Source organism: Helianthus annuus, chromosome 1 (genome assembly GCF_002127325.2).
Source record: "Helianthus annuus cultivar XRQ/B chromosome 1, HanXRQr2.0-SUNRISE, whole genome shotgun sequence".
Classification (NCBI taxonomy): Eukaryota; Viridiplantae; Streptophyta; class Magnoliopsida; order Asterales; family Asteraceae; genus Helianthus; species Helianthus annuus.
In genome coordinates this window covers 31,541,025-31,558,378 of record NC_035433.2, presented here as the reverse complement: position 1 = coordinate 31,558,378, position 17,354 = coordinate 31,541,025, and the positions used below count along the sequence as shown (strand labels likewise).

The 17,354-nt window shown below is 41.3% G+C and overlaps 1 protein-coding gene across 1 annotated transcript; it reads right to left on the bottom strand.

The window, feature by feature from the left end:
• Positions 1–1,350: 1,350 nt before the first annotated feature.
• LOC110944547 (UPF0051 protein ABCI8, chloroplastic) lies at positions 1,351–4,981 on the bottom strand. The gene is made up of 2 exons (XM_022186211.2): positions 3,391–4,981; positions 1,351–1,792 (listed from the first exon to the last, which is right to left on the bottom strand). Exons 1-2 carry the CDS (start codon positions 4,825–4,827, stop codon positions 1,574–1,576), a joined length of 1,656 nt encoding a protein of 551 aa, XP_022041903.1. The 5' UTR covers positions 4,828–4,981; the 3' UTR covers positions 1,351–1,573.
• Between the last annotated feature and the right edge of the window lie 12,373 nt (positions 4,982–17,354).

Sequence of the window (17,354 nt, the reverse complement as noted above, 5' to 3'; positions counted from 1 at the left end):
AGGAAACGGGTCGGGTGAATGGGCTTGGATTCTTTACTTAATTTAGGGTTGGAGGAAACGGGTCGGGTGTATGGGCTTGGATTCTTTACTTAATTTAGCCTCTTATGTTTTATTAACGGGTCGGAGGAAACGAGTAGTCGAGTAGAGTGTATGGGCTTGGATTCTTTACCTATAATTCAACCTCTTATCCTTTATTAACGGGTTGGAGGAAACGGGTCGGGTGTATGGGCTTGGATTCTTTACCTATAATTAAAGGTTGTAAACGAGCCGAGTCGAGCTCGGCTCGAACTCAATTCAAGCTGGCTCGGCTCGAGCTCGACTCGACTAAAACTCGAGTTAGCTCTAATTATCGTTTTTGCTTATTTAAAGATAAACTGTATAGAGTACATAATTTTTGCATGTGTTTGAAAACAAATGAACTCTAATTATCTTTTTTGCTTATTTTGTAGGTAACATCACCTTATAGAAACGTTATTCACCATAAGGAGAATTTAACACAATGTCAATTTGCATTCACATCAAGCAAGTCTGTCACTATTTTCATGCTCGACAAATAAGATATATATTTAACGTGACATTTAACGAAATTACCGTTTTAATCTTACAAGTGTACATGTATGGTCTTAACTTCAACTATCATGTCAACACTTAGCATATCATATTACACATACTCATATCCACATATCATATTATAACACCAATGTTCATCCTTGAACAACCCGTTTTCACGTACGTTGAAATATGCATATTTTAACATTTCGGTAACGTTTTCGGGCGTCGAAAGTCACGTATGACTAGCCAAACACCAAGAATACTTAATATAAGTTAAAATACTTGTATTTATCATAAAAATATCGGTTTACAGCCTGATCTAAAATAGTTTTGCTAAAATAACTTTAAAAGCCGATTTTTACCGTTTTAAACGCATAGTCTTGTACCGAACTCTACCATAATCATCCCAAATCATCACGACTTGATATTTTAACATAACACATGTTATTTACTGAATAAAATGGTACTTATATCCATGCTAGTGCAGATTTCATGTAAGTCACATAAATCATGCATTTCACCCATTTTACTACTTTTCAAGCTTCATGTACAACATGCAAAGCTCCCAAACTTATGACAAAATTTAATATTATCATAACACCATATATAACATTATTTTTAATGTTCATATTCTGTTTTACCTCCTGGTCATGTTTACCTCAAAGACCTCATTGTATCTCGTAGTTTTATCAAATGCAACGACCAATTATCATTGTTTATGTGACCCGACCCAACCCGAAAGCAAATACGGATGTCGAGTTAAAAGACTTCATCCGCCACTGACAAGACCCACAAATATAAATGTAAAATGGGCAGATGATTGCAAGAGATTTAACAGATCTTATTACAGTAGTCATAAAAACAAGCTTACAGTGACCACCACTACAATATATGAAAACAGTCTGCAGTGTCCTTATAAGGTTTACATATATGTTTATATATGTATTTGACCTGATTCATTTATACACACACAAGAAGCTAAAAGCAGATCAAAGATGGACACTTTTGCATGATTCAATTCTTAACCAACCGAGTTTTCAAGCTTCAAGCTCATTAATTGGTTAACTTCAGCACCAAATTCATCAGGAAGCTCGTTAAACACGTCCCTACAAAACCCGGAAATCATGGCAGCCATGGCTCTCTCATAATCGATCCCTCTTTGTTGAAAGTAAAACAGTTGGTCTTCCCCGATTTTGGAAGTGCTTGCTTCGTGTTCTATACGAGCAGACGGGTTCTTGGCCTGTTTTTCACAGAAAAAATGGTAAACAATGATCATTATCTCAAATGTAAAATATATTTATAAAGTTAAATATGGGGTCCGATTTGAAAGGCTAATTACAATTATGCTCGTGATCAAACAAAAAGTTTAAGAAATGCGTAAATGCATAATTATTACGACTTTTACTTAGCAAAATGACAGTTTTACCCTTTGACCAATTATGAAATGCCTTCTTTGAGCTTTGTGATAGTAATTGTAATTAGGGGTAATATGGGAACCTTAATCAATTATACCTAGTCTTTTGTAAAGGTGGACAATTAATTCAGGACAGATTACAATAGTAAGACTATGGGGTATGGGGCGGGGGTTGGGTACAAACGCCCAAGTCACCACCCCGGGTGGGCTTGGGTTTCGGCGTGGCCCCTTGGGCGGGGGTTTCAGCCCGGGCGTTGGGCGGGGCTACCCACATGACATGGCGGAACCTCATTGGCCAAGAGCACTAGCGCTTTGAAATTGGCTTTTTTTCCACGCCACCCCAGCCACGCCCCACTATACCCCTTTGAAATTGGCCTTTGGTCTTGGGTGCCTCATACTCCACGTGTCGCACCATGCCCCCAACCCACGCCCCACCATACCCCACGGTCTAAGGTCAAGGTGGAAAATAATTTTGGAATGAAGAGAGTATTTAATAAAGCAGTTAATAAATTTTAACAAAAGAACAGAGTAGTGCTAGCGGGTTAACCCAACCCAGCCCAAACTAAAAACGTACCCTGTTTAGACCAGTTACGCAACCTGTCTAACCTACCTGTTTTGTCACACAGATATATATATGTGTATATATATATGTGCGGGGGGGGGGGGGGGGTGGCGGCCATTGCTTGATGGAAAATTAATCGAAATGGTATATTGTTACGGCTGCTGTGAGGTAATAGCTTGATGTGACTAGAATTAATACGCTTGGTTTTATAGGGAGCTGTATGATTTTGTATAAAAATTGCTAGTTTGGATGGTAACTTATTTAAAGTAACTCTCAAATGTCAAAAATGTTAGGCACTAATATAACATATGCACTTTATAGGTCATGTTTATATATTACTGAAAAAAAAAAAACACATTCATGTAAGCATGAGCTTTTTGTGAAGAGGTGAGAGTCCTAAGGCATATCTAAATCATACTTTAACGGGTCAGAACTGAAGTCAATGCAAAAGTCAAAGCTTTGCGACTTTCGGCTCCGAACCGGGTCAAAACAGTAAATGGTCGGATCAAACAAGCTTAGACTAGTTAATATACTTATTATCATGTTTTATGTGGTCAAGTTGAAAGAGGTCATTTTTTATTACGGGTCAGATTGGGTTGATACGTAAACAATTTTTTTTTCCATTTTCTTAAAAACCTTTTTATACATAATTAACATGCTGGTTATGATTACAAAAGCATTATTATTACAATATATTTTAACTTATTAGTTTTGTTGCAGCTAGTATGAAACTAATTACTCAAAAAGTATATATTTGACCACTAAACGAGCATACAGCAGAAGCAGGTTACTCAAACACTAACTCTTAATATCATAAAATCAAGAAACATGCTAGAGCATAAAATTTAAGTTAAATAAATACCTGAATATAAGGGTAGGTATTAGCAGCCGCCTTGTCACCAATAAGCATCGAATCACATTGAGACGAGTTTCTAGCATTCTCCGCTCGTGATTGAACCTGAACAAGACCCCTATAACAATTTCTCGAATTTCCAGCCGAAATTCCCTTTGAAATAATCCTACTTCTTGTATTCTTCCCCTTATGAATCATCTTTGTACCCGTATCCGCTTGCTGGTAGTTATTAGTCAACGCAACCGAATAAAACTCACCAACCGAATCATCACCCTCCAACACAACACTCGGGTACTTCCAAGTAATCGCAGACCCCGTTTCCACTTGGGTCCAAGAAATCTTGGATTTTCGACCCGCACAGAGACCCCGTTTCGTCACAAAATTATAAATCCCACCTCGTCCATTTTCATCCCCAGCATACCAATTCTGCACCGTCGAGTACTTGATCTCAGCCCCCTCGTTACAATGAAGTTCCACCACAGCAGCATGAAGCTGATTCGTGTCATAAGACGGGGCCGTACACCCCTCTAAATACTCAACAAAGCTTCTATCATCAGCCACTATAAGAGTCCTCTCGAACTGGCCCGTTTCCATCGCGTTTATCCTAAAATAAGTCGAAATCTGCATCGGGCACTTGGTGTCTTTTGGTATATACACAAAAGACCCATCACTAAACACAGCCGAATTCAAAGCAGCATAGTAGTTATCATCAGTCGAAACAACTTTCCCCAAATACTTCCTAACCAAATCCGGATACTCCTTAATCGCCTCCGAAATCGAACAAAAGATCACACCCGATTTCTCTAAAGTCTTCCTATGAGTAGTGGCAATAGAAACACTATCAAGAACAGCATCCACAGCAACATTAGCCAACCTTTTCTTTTCATTCAAAGGAATCCCCAACTTATCAAAATACTTAATCAGTTCAGGATCAGCTTCATCAAGACTGTTTAAAGTCGGTTTCTTTTTCGGTTCAGAATAATAACAAATATCTTGAAAATTAATTTTAGGGTAATCGTTATCAGACCATTTGGGCTCAGTCATCTGACAAAACTTATGATAAGAATTTAACCTAAACTCAAGCATCCAATCAGGTTCATTTTTCCTTGAAGAAATTAACCTAATTGTTTCTTCTGAAAGCCCTTTGGGGATCGTAAACGAATCAATTTCTTGATTAAACCCCCATTTGTAATCTCTTTTAAGAAATTTCTGAAGTGGGTCATCATCGTTTGAAGATGAGGATGAATTACCTTCGGTGATTGTGTCCGATTGAACGGTTTTTGCCTCTGCTCTGAGCTTCAAGAACCTGGAGCTTCGGGGCTTCGATTGAACAGATTTGTATGAAAAATCGAAACTCGAAGGTGACCCTTTTGAGATTTTGGGGTTTTCTGAAATGGGTTGTGAAGAAAAGCTCGGAAGAACTCCGTTTGTAACGAGAGAAGCCATGGATGTGGTCGAAGTTTCAAGAAAAGAGAAGAAGTTGCGAGAGACGATGATATGTGTTGTTATGTGGTGTGTGGATGGAATTTGGTATTCATTCGTATGTTAACCACGAGCCTGAAGTAGTTTCCAAATTGGGATGCGCCTTGAATTCTTGATTGAGTTGGAAGTCCTTGATGTTGTGTTGTTGATACATAAATCCCCCCTTAACTTGTGAATATTGTGTATCTAGTTTAAAAAGTTATTAGAGTTTGATGGGATACCACTTTCCCTGCAGAGAGTACGACCCTCAAGTGAAGCCATGCACTCAGTTGACTTTGTCAGCTTAATTACTAATTCCTAAGTTATTTAAACTAGCAATAAGACCCGCGCGCGTTGCGGCGCGAGAACATCGTAAATATCGAATGGATTAGTTCAAACGTTGTGTGATGCGTTAACCATACGAAACACGCGTTTTGACGTATTCGATAAGAATTGCGATTTGATCAAAACGTAAAGTAAATAGAATTTATTTGTGATCCGACTCATAAATAAAAAAGAAACTACAATTTGACTCCACACGGTGCGAAACATAATTTACGAAACATACATAAAATACGAACGAATACATATGATATTTGTCCTGACTCACTCCCAAATCGAAACGTAAACCAATCCAAATTTATAGTACATAAAAATATGCACGTAAAATGTTTTTTTAATGGAATGTATTATATTTGATCTGACTCATTTTTCAGAAAAAGTTTACGTTGAAACGTAGAGCAAATCATATTTAGACCGACACGTAAATAAAAATATGCACGTAAAAAAATAGTTTTTTTAAGTCAAGGAAGTATATAGGGGTAATCTCGAAACAAAATATTAGTAAAAAAACTTAATAGGTTAAAAACGTTCGTAAAACCGTGCCAAGTGGCACCAATGCCACACCATTGTTAGCAACCCCAACATTAGAAAAGTTCGTAAAAATAAAATAAATAAAAAAGGAAAAAATAACACTAAACGAAAAGCAGACGTAAAATCGTTGAACCACGCACGCCCGTTGCGGTGCGTTAATGCAAAAAGTTAGACCGAAACGTAAAACGTAGAAAAGAATAACTAAGTTGAACGGGGAAAAATAAACGTGTTACAACAGGCCTGTCAAATGAGAAAAGATATACCAAAAAATGGTGAACGCCGCACGAACGTTGCGGCATGTCTTGTAAAATTTAGAACGAAACGTAAAACGAATAACTTGTGAAAGATGAAAATTATGAGGGGCCAAAGATGAAAATAAAAAAGTGTTAAAATTTAGAACGAAACGTAAAATAAATAACTTATGAAAGATGAAAATTATGAGGGGCCAAAGATGAAAATAAAAAAGTGTTAAGATTACATTGCAAAAAAATAAAAAAAATTGGGTTAGAAATAAAAAATCAATGTTTTTTAAAGATGAAAATAAAAAAGTATTAAGATTACATTCCAAAAAAATAAAAAGAATTGGGTTAGAAATGAAAAATTAATGTTTTTTTTAAACCTCATATATAGGTACAACTTCGTGAAGCCACAGCAACATATAGTTGCTAATTTATAGGCAGTAGGTCATACATGTGACTTATTTTTAAGAGGCAGTAGGTTATACATGTGAAGAGGCAGTAGGTTACTTTTTCAATTTATTTGTAAGGCTATATAAGGGTGAAGGGGCACCCCTAATGAGGTGAGGGGAAACTTTTTGTAACCCAATCATACGTTGTTATGTTATTTCCCCTCTATAACTTTCCTCTTGTCCAAAAACGTACGGGATGCACCCCTCTTAGGGGAATTGTTTTTTATTCAAAAAAAAAAAAGAAAAGTTTTCATTGGTTGAAAAAAGGGTGGCCCACCTTCTCTCTCCTTCCTTCTTCGGTGCCTCCTCCCCGAAATTGGTCCCCGATTTGGCTCCCCGCCTGGATGGCGGCACCGCCCCGCTCGGCAAAATTGGTCCCCGCACGGGGTCACCGAGGGTGCCCCGCTCCCCCTAAGTTACAGTTAGTTTGAGTTAGAAGTACGAATGAGGTATGAAAAGTTATTCAATCTTTAAATTTATAAAACACGATATAACACTATCACTTTCTACAACACGCTAAGGCAAGTGCACTCATCGCTGGCGTAGTATAGTGATGGTAAGATACCGAGATCGTCCAAGGACACAAGATTTTTAATAACTAAAATAAAGAAAGAAAATAAATAAAAGAAACAAATAGACAAGATAGAATTACTTGGTTTCGACTCGTCAAATATGCATCCTTTGATGATTTCCGCACTTTGGGTTTTTTAAGAGATTATATTAGTTATAATGGCATGTCCCTCTTTTGGAGGCAACGCTACCCTCAGCCATATTCGTCTGAGTCAGCAGGGATACATTCCCGCAAGGCCGGTTTAAGGTTTTAATAGTAATTTAATTATAAGGGATTCAAGTCGTTCTTACTAAGGAAGTCCTAATAAGCTTTAATCAAGTCCTCGCAGGATCTATACACTTAACAAGCCAAGAACTTTACCCAAACCACCCTTCTAACCCCCTTCCATGCAGTTAACGTGCTTTATATAGCACTAAATTGTTACCCAGGTTGGATCCAACCTCCCCATGAATATTCTGATTCGCAAATGGATTATTAAAGTCCTCCCCCTCAATAGGTTCAGACTCACTATCACTGGAATCTTGTTCTGCTGCACTAGAGGAAGTTCCCGGAGCATTTGTCATCGGTATACTCTATCTAGGCATCAGATCGTCATCTTCATACTCACTAATCACACTTTGAATCTAATGTGACTCATCTGCATTTGAAAACTCAGGAATATTAAATGATTTAAAAACGCAATCATAGTCATATAATATAGTTGAACCACTCGTTGATTGTTGAGGTGTATAAGTAGTAATTTCAACATTAAAAACAACCTTAATTTTACCAGTTTTAGATTGAAAAACCCTTCTATTCGGTGTGTCAGATACATACCCTTCGTCAGCTACCTCACCGAATTTTTTGTTTTTCTTTATTTTCACAATTGTGCAGGGTAATCCAAATGGTTCAAAGTCTTTCAGGTTTGGTTTCTTGTTAAACATTAGTTCATGACATGTTTTGTTAAAACGTTTAACAGCTAAAAATTTATTTAAAACGTACAAGTTGTATTCACAGCTTCTCCCCAGAAAAGAATTGGAAGCTTTGAATTAGAAAGCATAGTCCTAGCGGCTTCAATCAACGTCCAGTTTTTCCTTTCAGTGACTCCATTCTGTTGAGGTGTATAAGGAGCAGTGTGTTGATGTTCTATTCCCTTGCGAAGACAATAGAGATCCAGAATCTGATTCTTGAACTCTGTGTCGTTATCACTCCTTATCCTCTTGATGTGTGCTTCGTGAACATTCTCCAATTTTGTAAAAAGATCTATCCTCTGTTGTCTCATCTTTTGTACCTAAAAAGAAGACCCATGGATAACGTTCTTAGCGATACATATAATCAGCCAATTATATCGGCTGTTATCTTGCGTTTATTATTGTTAATTGTATTTGAATTTGGTGTATAGTTGTCATATATATATATATATATGTTTCCTATTATGCAGTTGTATCATTCCCTATTTAAAGGGTTCTCATAATCAATGAAATTTATTCATAAATTTTACACCATAAACTCTTTTATGTATCAGAGCAATTCTGATCACCATTTTCTCTTCCGTTTTTTCTGTTTTTCCTGTTCTCGGATACATCTGATCATAACCATGACCAAAGAAACTATCCAGCAGCCATCTAAAACCCCATCCCTACACCCAGCCTATTCCGTAACAAACATCCAAACCAAAATCAGAACCCTAGACGGCACAAACGTTACCTATTCTGCATGGGTAAAGCTCTTTCGTCTCCATGTCGTCGCCTACAAAGTTTCTGATCATATAGACGGGTCTGCTGCTCCGCATCTTCATCCGCTGACCATGATGCCTGGAAAGAAATCGATGCATTGGTTCTCCAATAGATATACAGCACAATATCCGATGACCTTCTGAAACGCGTCGTGGATAGCAAAGTTATGACTCACGCTGCTTGGACAAAACTAGAGAAAATTTTTCTTAGTAACAAGAAGGCGCGGGCTGCTTCACTAGAAACAAAGTTCTGCAATCTGACTTTGTCAGCATGTTCCTCTATCGAGGACTATTGTCAGTGTTTGATTCACTTGGCTAACCAATTAGCCGATGTAGACGTCTGTCACACCCCCAAAAATCCACCTGCGGAGTACCACCGCTTGGAGGCGTGACATGACCAGGATCAAGCCACCAATCATATTGAACATAGCATTTAAATAGTAAAAGTAATCAAAACAACCCATCACAATATAACTGGTGTTTAATAAAATGTAATCTGAGTCACGGAAGCATAAGTATGTAATTCCAATGTAAATCATAAGTTCAATGTTTAAATGTTAACATGGCATCCACGATCCATGCTCCACAACGACCTGCTCCTCACTGTGCAAGCTCCATATGTACCTAAGGTCCTGCAAGGCATGCAGCAGAGAGTCAACAACTAGTTGAGCGAGTTCACAGTGTACAGTTCAATAATTGTAACAGTATGAGTAGCATTATGTTCGTTCGTTAAGTTATGTCTCGTATTAGTTTCCATCGCGGCCCTCTCGGCATGTATGCGAAGATTAGGGGAAATATTCCCCAAATATCCTAGACTATGTATATTTGTATCCCGGCCACCCTGGCATGTGTGCGAAGTTTTAGTATGTATAGTTCGCGGCCTTCCTAGGCATGTGTGCGAATAATTAGTCATAATATCGCGGCCAACCCCTGGCGTGTGTGCGAAGATCAGTTCAATTGGTATACTAGTCTAGCCGTATCTTATCATTACTCTTCCTCACCCGAGGACCATATCATTACGTTCTATTAACTAAGTATGTACGAATAAATCATCCAAATCCCATTCCCACCCTGGGAACCCCATGCCTTGGCTGTGTGAACTCACCTTGGTTTGCTCGACAGATACACAAAAGGTTTCTTGAACTAAGAGTGGTCAACCACGTCCTAACAGGGTTACCATACAAGTCAGGTTTTGACTCAAGTAATGCACGTATGTTTCACATAAGCTAGCAGATAAGGAACACACACGGATCATAGCAACATACACTAACACGTTCAACAGTTATAACGTATTCAAGATTGGGCTCGCACAAGCTTAGTGGCCTTGTGCGAGTCATCCGTTGGAGCCCACTAAACTCGGCCCAATATCGAAATACCCAACAAAACTAGAAACATGAACACGGCCCAAATCAATTAAATCTAAACTTGTGCGATCCGGACATCTTGTATAATCCGGTTGGGTTGTGCGATTAGAGCTATCCCAGCCCAACATGATCATCCGGCCCAAACAGTTAAACAAACATGCAAGTTGTGTGATCCAACAGCCTTGTGCGACTGAAGACACCTTGTGCGACTGACAAGGCTTGTGCGACTGGGCCTCTTGTGCGACTAAGAGGTCTTGTGCGTTCGGATCAGATTTGTATGATCTGATCTTGTACAATTGGAACTTGTGCGATTGTTTAACTAACTTCCATAATTCATGCAATCAGTTTCGTGGTTTCCATTTGAGGAATTACCAATTAACACAATCAACGGTTTCAAATCAAGCCATATATCGATCAAAACAAGAAATTTATCATTAATTCACATGAACTCTCATATCATAGCAATTCATGAACAATCGATCACCTTCAAACACACTAACATATTCATGGATTTGATTCCTAACATGTACCCTACATATTGACACAACAATCATTCGAATACAATACATCATACTCGATCATGGCTTTAATCCGAGCACACAAATACACAGTCGATTACATGCATCCACTCGGTTCTTTAGTTAACATTATAACATCCGATTCATAAGAACATAACCACATAACATCATTGTTCATCATAATAAACAACACTTAATCATGGAATCATAACAACATTCAATCATGCAATTAACAATAAACACACTAACCGATTTAAGGGGTAACACAAGAGTGATCCGATCAAGAAGGCTTCACGAGATAGCTTCGGCTATGTGAGTTGCCGTCGGCTTCGAGAGAGGGAAGGAGAGCAAGTAGGGTTTTGTGTGTGTTGTGTTGTTGTAGCAAATGAGGAGTATACACCCCTTCTACTTTGGTTATGTGTGCAAAGAAAGGTGGGCCAAACCCGTCATGGTTGCCCTTTAATCCGAATACAAGCAATACGGCCCAACATGGGCTTGTGCGATTGTGTTGTGTGTGTTGTGCGATCGGTTCATGTAACATATACACATATTACACATAGCATATAACAACATAACATTCATTAAATAAAATTCACATAATTACGTAACGTTAAACAAGATAGGTTCAAAATACGAGTTGTCACATTCAGGGCCGGCTCTTGGGCCGGCTAACCCGTGCCGATGCCCGAGGCCCAAATATTCAAAGGGCCCGAAAAGTCTTTATAAGCTTTTATATATTTATTAAATTATATAGCTAGCATATTAATCCATTTATTGTGCAAAAATCTTGGTGGTGTAGTGGAAAAACAATCTCAAAATAATGTAAAGGTCTCAAGTTCAAGTCTTTGCTTAATCACTAAGGCTACAATTTGGGTCCAATTCTTTTTGTCGCCCGAGGCCTAATTTTTTTCGAAAGTTTTCGGGGACGGCTCTGGTCACATTATCCCCAACTTAAAAGAAATTTCGTCCCGAAATTTGGTACGTACTCACTGAGGAAGCTAGGTAAGTTGTATTGTTTACTGGTTTTTCCTGGGGTGTCACATCCTCCCCCCGTTGATCTGGAATTTCGTCCCGAAATTCCGTGGTAGCTTCAGCCTCAGTAGTGGTTGTACTGTTCGCGAACAATTGGGGGTACATTTCTTTCATCTGATCTTCGCGTTCCCAGGTGTACTCTGGGCCACGACGGGAGTTCCAACGAACTCGAACAAGAGGGATTCTCTTGTTTTTGAGGACCTTAACATCCCGGTCCGTGATTTCAACTGGTTCCTTGACGAAGTGCAACTGTTCGTCGATAGTGAGCTCTTTCAAGGGAATTATGAGGGTTTCATCTGACAGGCATTTCTTCAGATTCGACACGTGGAAAACGTTGTGAACTGCCCCGAGTTCAGCTGGTAGGTTCAGTCTGTAGGCTACTTTGCCTATTCTTTCTATAATCTCGAATGGTCCAACATACCGCGGATTGAGTTTGCCCCGTTTCCCAAAACGAACCACACCCTTCCAGGGTGAGACTTTAAGTAAAACCCGGTCCCCGACCTGAAATTCCAATGGCTTCCTACGCTTATCCGCGTAGCCTTTCTGACGGTCGCGAGCTGCCGTCATGCGTTGTCGTATTTGTGCAATCTTTTCCGTGGTGTCTACTATAAGTTCTAGACCCGTGATCTGACTATCCCCCACCTCTGCCCAACAGAGAGGTGACCGGCATTTACGCCCGTATAATGCCTCGAATGGAGCGGCTTGTATGCTGGTGTGATAACTGTTATTGTACGAGAACTCCACCAAAGGGAGATGCTTTTCCCAGCTGTTGCCGAAATCAATAACACATGCCCGAAGCATGTCTTCTAGAGTTTGAATCGTGCGCTCAGACTGCCCATCCGTCTGAGGGTGATAAGCCGTGCTCATATCTAACCGAGAGCCAAAAGCTTTGTGCATGGCTTGCCATAGTTCTGACGTGAATCGTGCATCGCGATCCGAAATGATAGAGGTGGGCACCCCGTGCCTTGAGACTACTTATTTTAAGTATATATCTGCTAATGTGGAAAACTTGTCTGTTTCTTTGATTGCTAAGAAATGAGCAGACTTGGTGAGTCGATCCACGATAACCCAAATAGTATCGTTCCCACGCTGGGATCTAGGTAGGCTTGTAACAAAATCCATGGAAATTTCCTCCCATTTCCACTGTGGTATCTTTGGTTGCTGAAGTAAGCCTGCTGGTTTCTGATACTCTGCCTTGACTTTTGCACAAGTCAAGCACTTGCCGACGTAGGTAGCGATGTGGGCCTTCATGCTAGGCCACCAATAAGTAGGCCTGATGTCGTGATACATTTTATCCGACCCTGGATGTACCGAGTAGCGAGACTTGTGAGCTTCATCCATCACTAGCTCACGCAAGTCGCCATAAAATGGGACCCAAATACGCCCCGTTACATAGTAGGCGCCATCTGCCTTCTGTTCTAACCGTTGCCGTGAGCCGCGTAGGGCTTCAGCCCTGACGTATTCTGGTTTCAATGCTTCTACCTGAGCATCTCGTATCTGTGCAGGAAGACTAGACTGAATCGTAAGCTGTAGTGCTCGTACGCGTCTAGGTAGAGTGTCTTTTCAACTGAGGGCGTCAGCCACAACATTGGCTTTGCCTGGATGGTACTTGATGGCGCATTCGTAGTCGTTAAGTAGTTCAACCCATTGACGTTGACGCATGTTCAATTCCTTCTGTCTGCAGATATGCTCGAGACTCCTGTGATCGGTGTAAATAGTGCACTTGGTACCGTACAGGTAGTGTCGCCATATCTTAAGTGCAAAAACAACAGCTCCCAGCTCTAAATCGTGCATCGTGTAGTTCCGTTCGTGAACCTTAAGTTGGCGCGAAGCGTAAGCAATGACCTTGTCGCGGTGCATTAACACACATCCAAGACCCTGGATGGATGCATCACAATAGACCACAAAATCGTCCGTGCCCTCTGGCAATGAGAGGATAGGTGCACTGCAAAGTCTATCCTTTAAGTGCTGAAAAGCAGTTTCCTGAGTGTTGCCCCAACGGTAGGTGACACCCTTCTGTGTCAGTAGGGTAAGCGGCTGTGCGAGCTTTGAGAAGTCTTTGATGAACCGTCTGTAATATCCCGCCAAACCCAAGAATTGGCGTATTTCCATTGGCGTACGCGGTGCAGGCCAGTTCCTGATCGAATCTACCTTGGATGGATCAACATGAATCCCATCCTTGTTGACCACATGGCCTAGAAAGTGGACTTCACGAAGCCAGAAGTCACATTTCGAAAATTTTGCGTATAGCTGTTCCTTTCGTAGGAGTTCCAAAATAAGTCGTAAGTGCTGCTCGTGTTCCTCCTGACTCTTGGAGTAGATTAGAATGTCATCAATGAAAACTATCACGAATTTGTCTAAGTAGGGTTTGCACACCCTGCTCATAAGATCCATAAATACGGCAGGCGCGTTCGTTAACCCGAACGGCATGACAAGAAACTCGTAGTGGCCGTATCGAATTCTGAATGCTGTCTTGGAGACGTCCTCCTCTCGGACTCTCAGCTGATGGTAACCTGACCTCAAGTCGATCTTGGAGTAGTAGCACGACCCCTGCAACTGGTCGAATAAGTCGTCTATACGTGGAAGAGGATAACGGGTCTTCACCGTCACCTTGTTCAGTTCGCGGTAGTCTATGCACATCCCGAAGGTACCCTCCTTCTTTTTCACGAATAACACTGGAGCTCCCCAAGGCGAAGAGCTTGGACGTATAAAGCCCTATTCCAAGAGCTCTTGTAGCTGCTTTGACAGTTCTTCCAGTTCAGTTGGAGCTAAACGATACGGTGCTCGAGCTATGGGTGCTGCTCCTGGAGCGAGCTCGATTTGAAATTCGACCTGACGATGAGGCGGTAGACCAGGTAAATCTTCAGGAAACACCTGAGGAAAGTCGCGTACAACTGGAATATCCTCCAATTTCTTTTCTTTCGTTGATGCGTCAGTAACGAGTGCCAAAACAGCGGTGTGACCCTTCCGCAAACATTTCTGAGCCTTCAAGAAAGAGATGATGCCGACCACAGCACCACTCTTGTCGCCCTGAACTTCGAGAGGTTCTTGACCAGGACGAGGAATACGAACAATCTTTTCTTTGCATAGGATTTCTGCTTGCTGTTGCTGCTGGAGATTCTGATTTGCAGGCCGTGGGCTCCTGAATCCTTAGCTTCATGGCCCATCTTGAGACACCTCTGGCAACGTCCCTCGTTGCACTAACCACTGTGGTGTCCGTTGCATTTGTTACACAGTGGGTGAATTCCCCGATATCCACCTTGCCCCTGACCACCAGAAGTTGGCTGACCCGGGCTCTGATGATCACTATTCTTGTGCTGCTGCTGTGCTTGAGACTGAACGGTAGCGGAACCCTTGCTGGAATACCCATCCCATTTCCGCTTGTTGTCACTAGGAGTAGCGGGAGTAGCAGAAGTGGTAGCGGTAGTAGTAGCGCTGATACATCTAGGCAGCTTGTTCTGTTCCACTGCCTGATCGGTGAGTCGATGAGCAAGACGCTGGATGTCTTGGATGTTGTCGAGATTAGTCGACGTCACATGGCTCTGAATCTCTGAGGCTAGACCCTTGAGGTACAATTCGATACGCTTGATTGGAGGGTCCACCATGGTTGGACACAAGATGGCCAGTTCGTTCGACCGTTTCGTGTAAGCTTCAATTTCCGACCCCGTCATTTTCAAATGATAAAACTCATCTCCCAACTTGTGAATGTCATCACGCGTGCAATATTCTCGCTTAATGAGTTCCTTAAAATCGTTCCAAGGGGTGGCGTTAGCAGCTGCCAACCCTAGAATCTGAACTTGCGCGTTCCACCAGGTTAGCGCAATCCCTTCCAACGTGCCAGTGGCGTACTTGACCCTGCGAGCCTCAAGGCATTCACACATCTTGAATACTGACTCGAGCTTCTCAAACCAATGGAGTAGTCCCACTGCTCATTCTGTGCCACTGAATGTGCTTGGACGACAGTCCATGAAGTTCTTGAAAGTGCAGACAGGTTGCTGTGCGTTCTGACCCGTTGCGCGAGAAAGATAGGTCAAGGTTAAGCGCGAGAGTTGGGTCACGAGAGTAGGATCTAACATCCTAGGATAGGTTTGGAATAGCAGGTTATACCTCCTGCTTGTGCGGCTGCAAGCGCTGCAGCAACTTGTTCGTTAATGAGAGCCGTCAACTGGGCTTCTCATGTTAACACATCCAGACATGATCGAGTAGTAAAAGTAGCATAAGTAAGAATGGTTCGCGAGTAGTGCGATGACAGAAGAGTATAAGCACATAGGTATTCTCATGTAATAGGGTCATGTGTATCTAAGCGTACTACGAGCAAAGTTCTATGTAATTCTAGCATGCAGGTAAAAAAACACAAACCATATTACCTAGGATGTCGAGTCTTGCACGTGGAGCGAAGCGTCGTTGTGGATCGTTGGGAGCACTGATCTGGTTATAGTCTGGTTTTAATAAAACGTTTTCCCATATTAAAACCTAGTTCTCTATAACCAATGGCTCTGATACCAATCTGTCACACCCCCAAAAATCCACCCGCGGAGTACCACCGCCTGGAGGCGTGACATGACCAGGATCAAGCCACCAATCATATTGAACATAGCATTTAAATAGTAAAAGTAATCAAAACAGCCCATCACAATATAACTGGTGTTTAATAAAACGTAATCTGAGTCGCGAAAGCATAAGTATGTAATTCCAATGTAAATCATAAGTTCAATGTTTAAATGTTAACATGGCATCCACGATCCATGCTCCACAACGACCTGCTCCTCACTGTGCAAGCTCCATATGTACCTAAGGTCCTGCAAGGCATGCAGCAGAGAGTCAACAACTAGTTGAGCGAGTTCACAGTGTACAGTTCAATAATTGTAACAGTATGAGTAGCATTATGTTCGTTCGTTAAGTTATGTCTCGTATTAGTTTCCATCGCGGCCCTCTCGGCATGTATGCGAAGATTAGGGGAAATATTCCCCAAATATCCCAGACTATGTATATTTGTATCGCGGCCACCCTGGCATGTGTGCGAAGTTTTAGTATGTATAGTTCGCGGCCTTCCTAGGCATGTGTGCGAATGATTAGTCATAATATTGCGGCCAACCCCTGGCGTGTGTGCGAAGATCAGTTCAATTGGTATACTAGTCTAGCTGTATCTTATCATTACTCTTCCTCACCCGAGGACCATATCATTAGGTTCTATTAACTAAGTATGTACGAATAAATCATCCAAATCTCATTCCCACCCTGGGAACCCCATGCCTTGGCTGTGTGAACTCACCTTGGTTTGCTCGGTAGATACACAAAAGGTTTCTTGAACTAAGAGTGGTCAACCATGTCCTAACAGGGTTACCATACAAGTCAGGTTTTGACTCAAGTAATGCACGTATGTTTCACATAATCTAGAAGATAAGGAACACACACGGATCATAGCAACATACACTAACACGTTCAACAGTTATAACGTATTCAAGATTGGGCTTGCACAAGCTTAGTGGCCTTGTGCGAGTCATCCATTGGAGCCCACTAAACTCGGCCGAATATCGAAATACCCAGCAAAACTAAAAACATGAACACGGCCCAAATCAATTAAATCTAAACTTGTGCAATCAGGACATCTTGTATAATCCGGTTGGGTTGTGCGATTAGAGCTAGCCCAGCCCAACATGATCATCCGGCCCAAACAGTTAAGCAAACATGCAACTTGTGTGATCCAACAGCCTTGTGCGACTGAAGACACCTTGTGCGACTGACAAGGCTT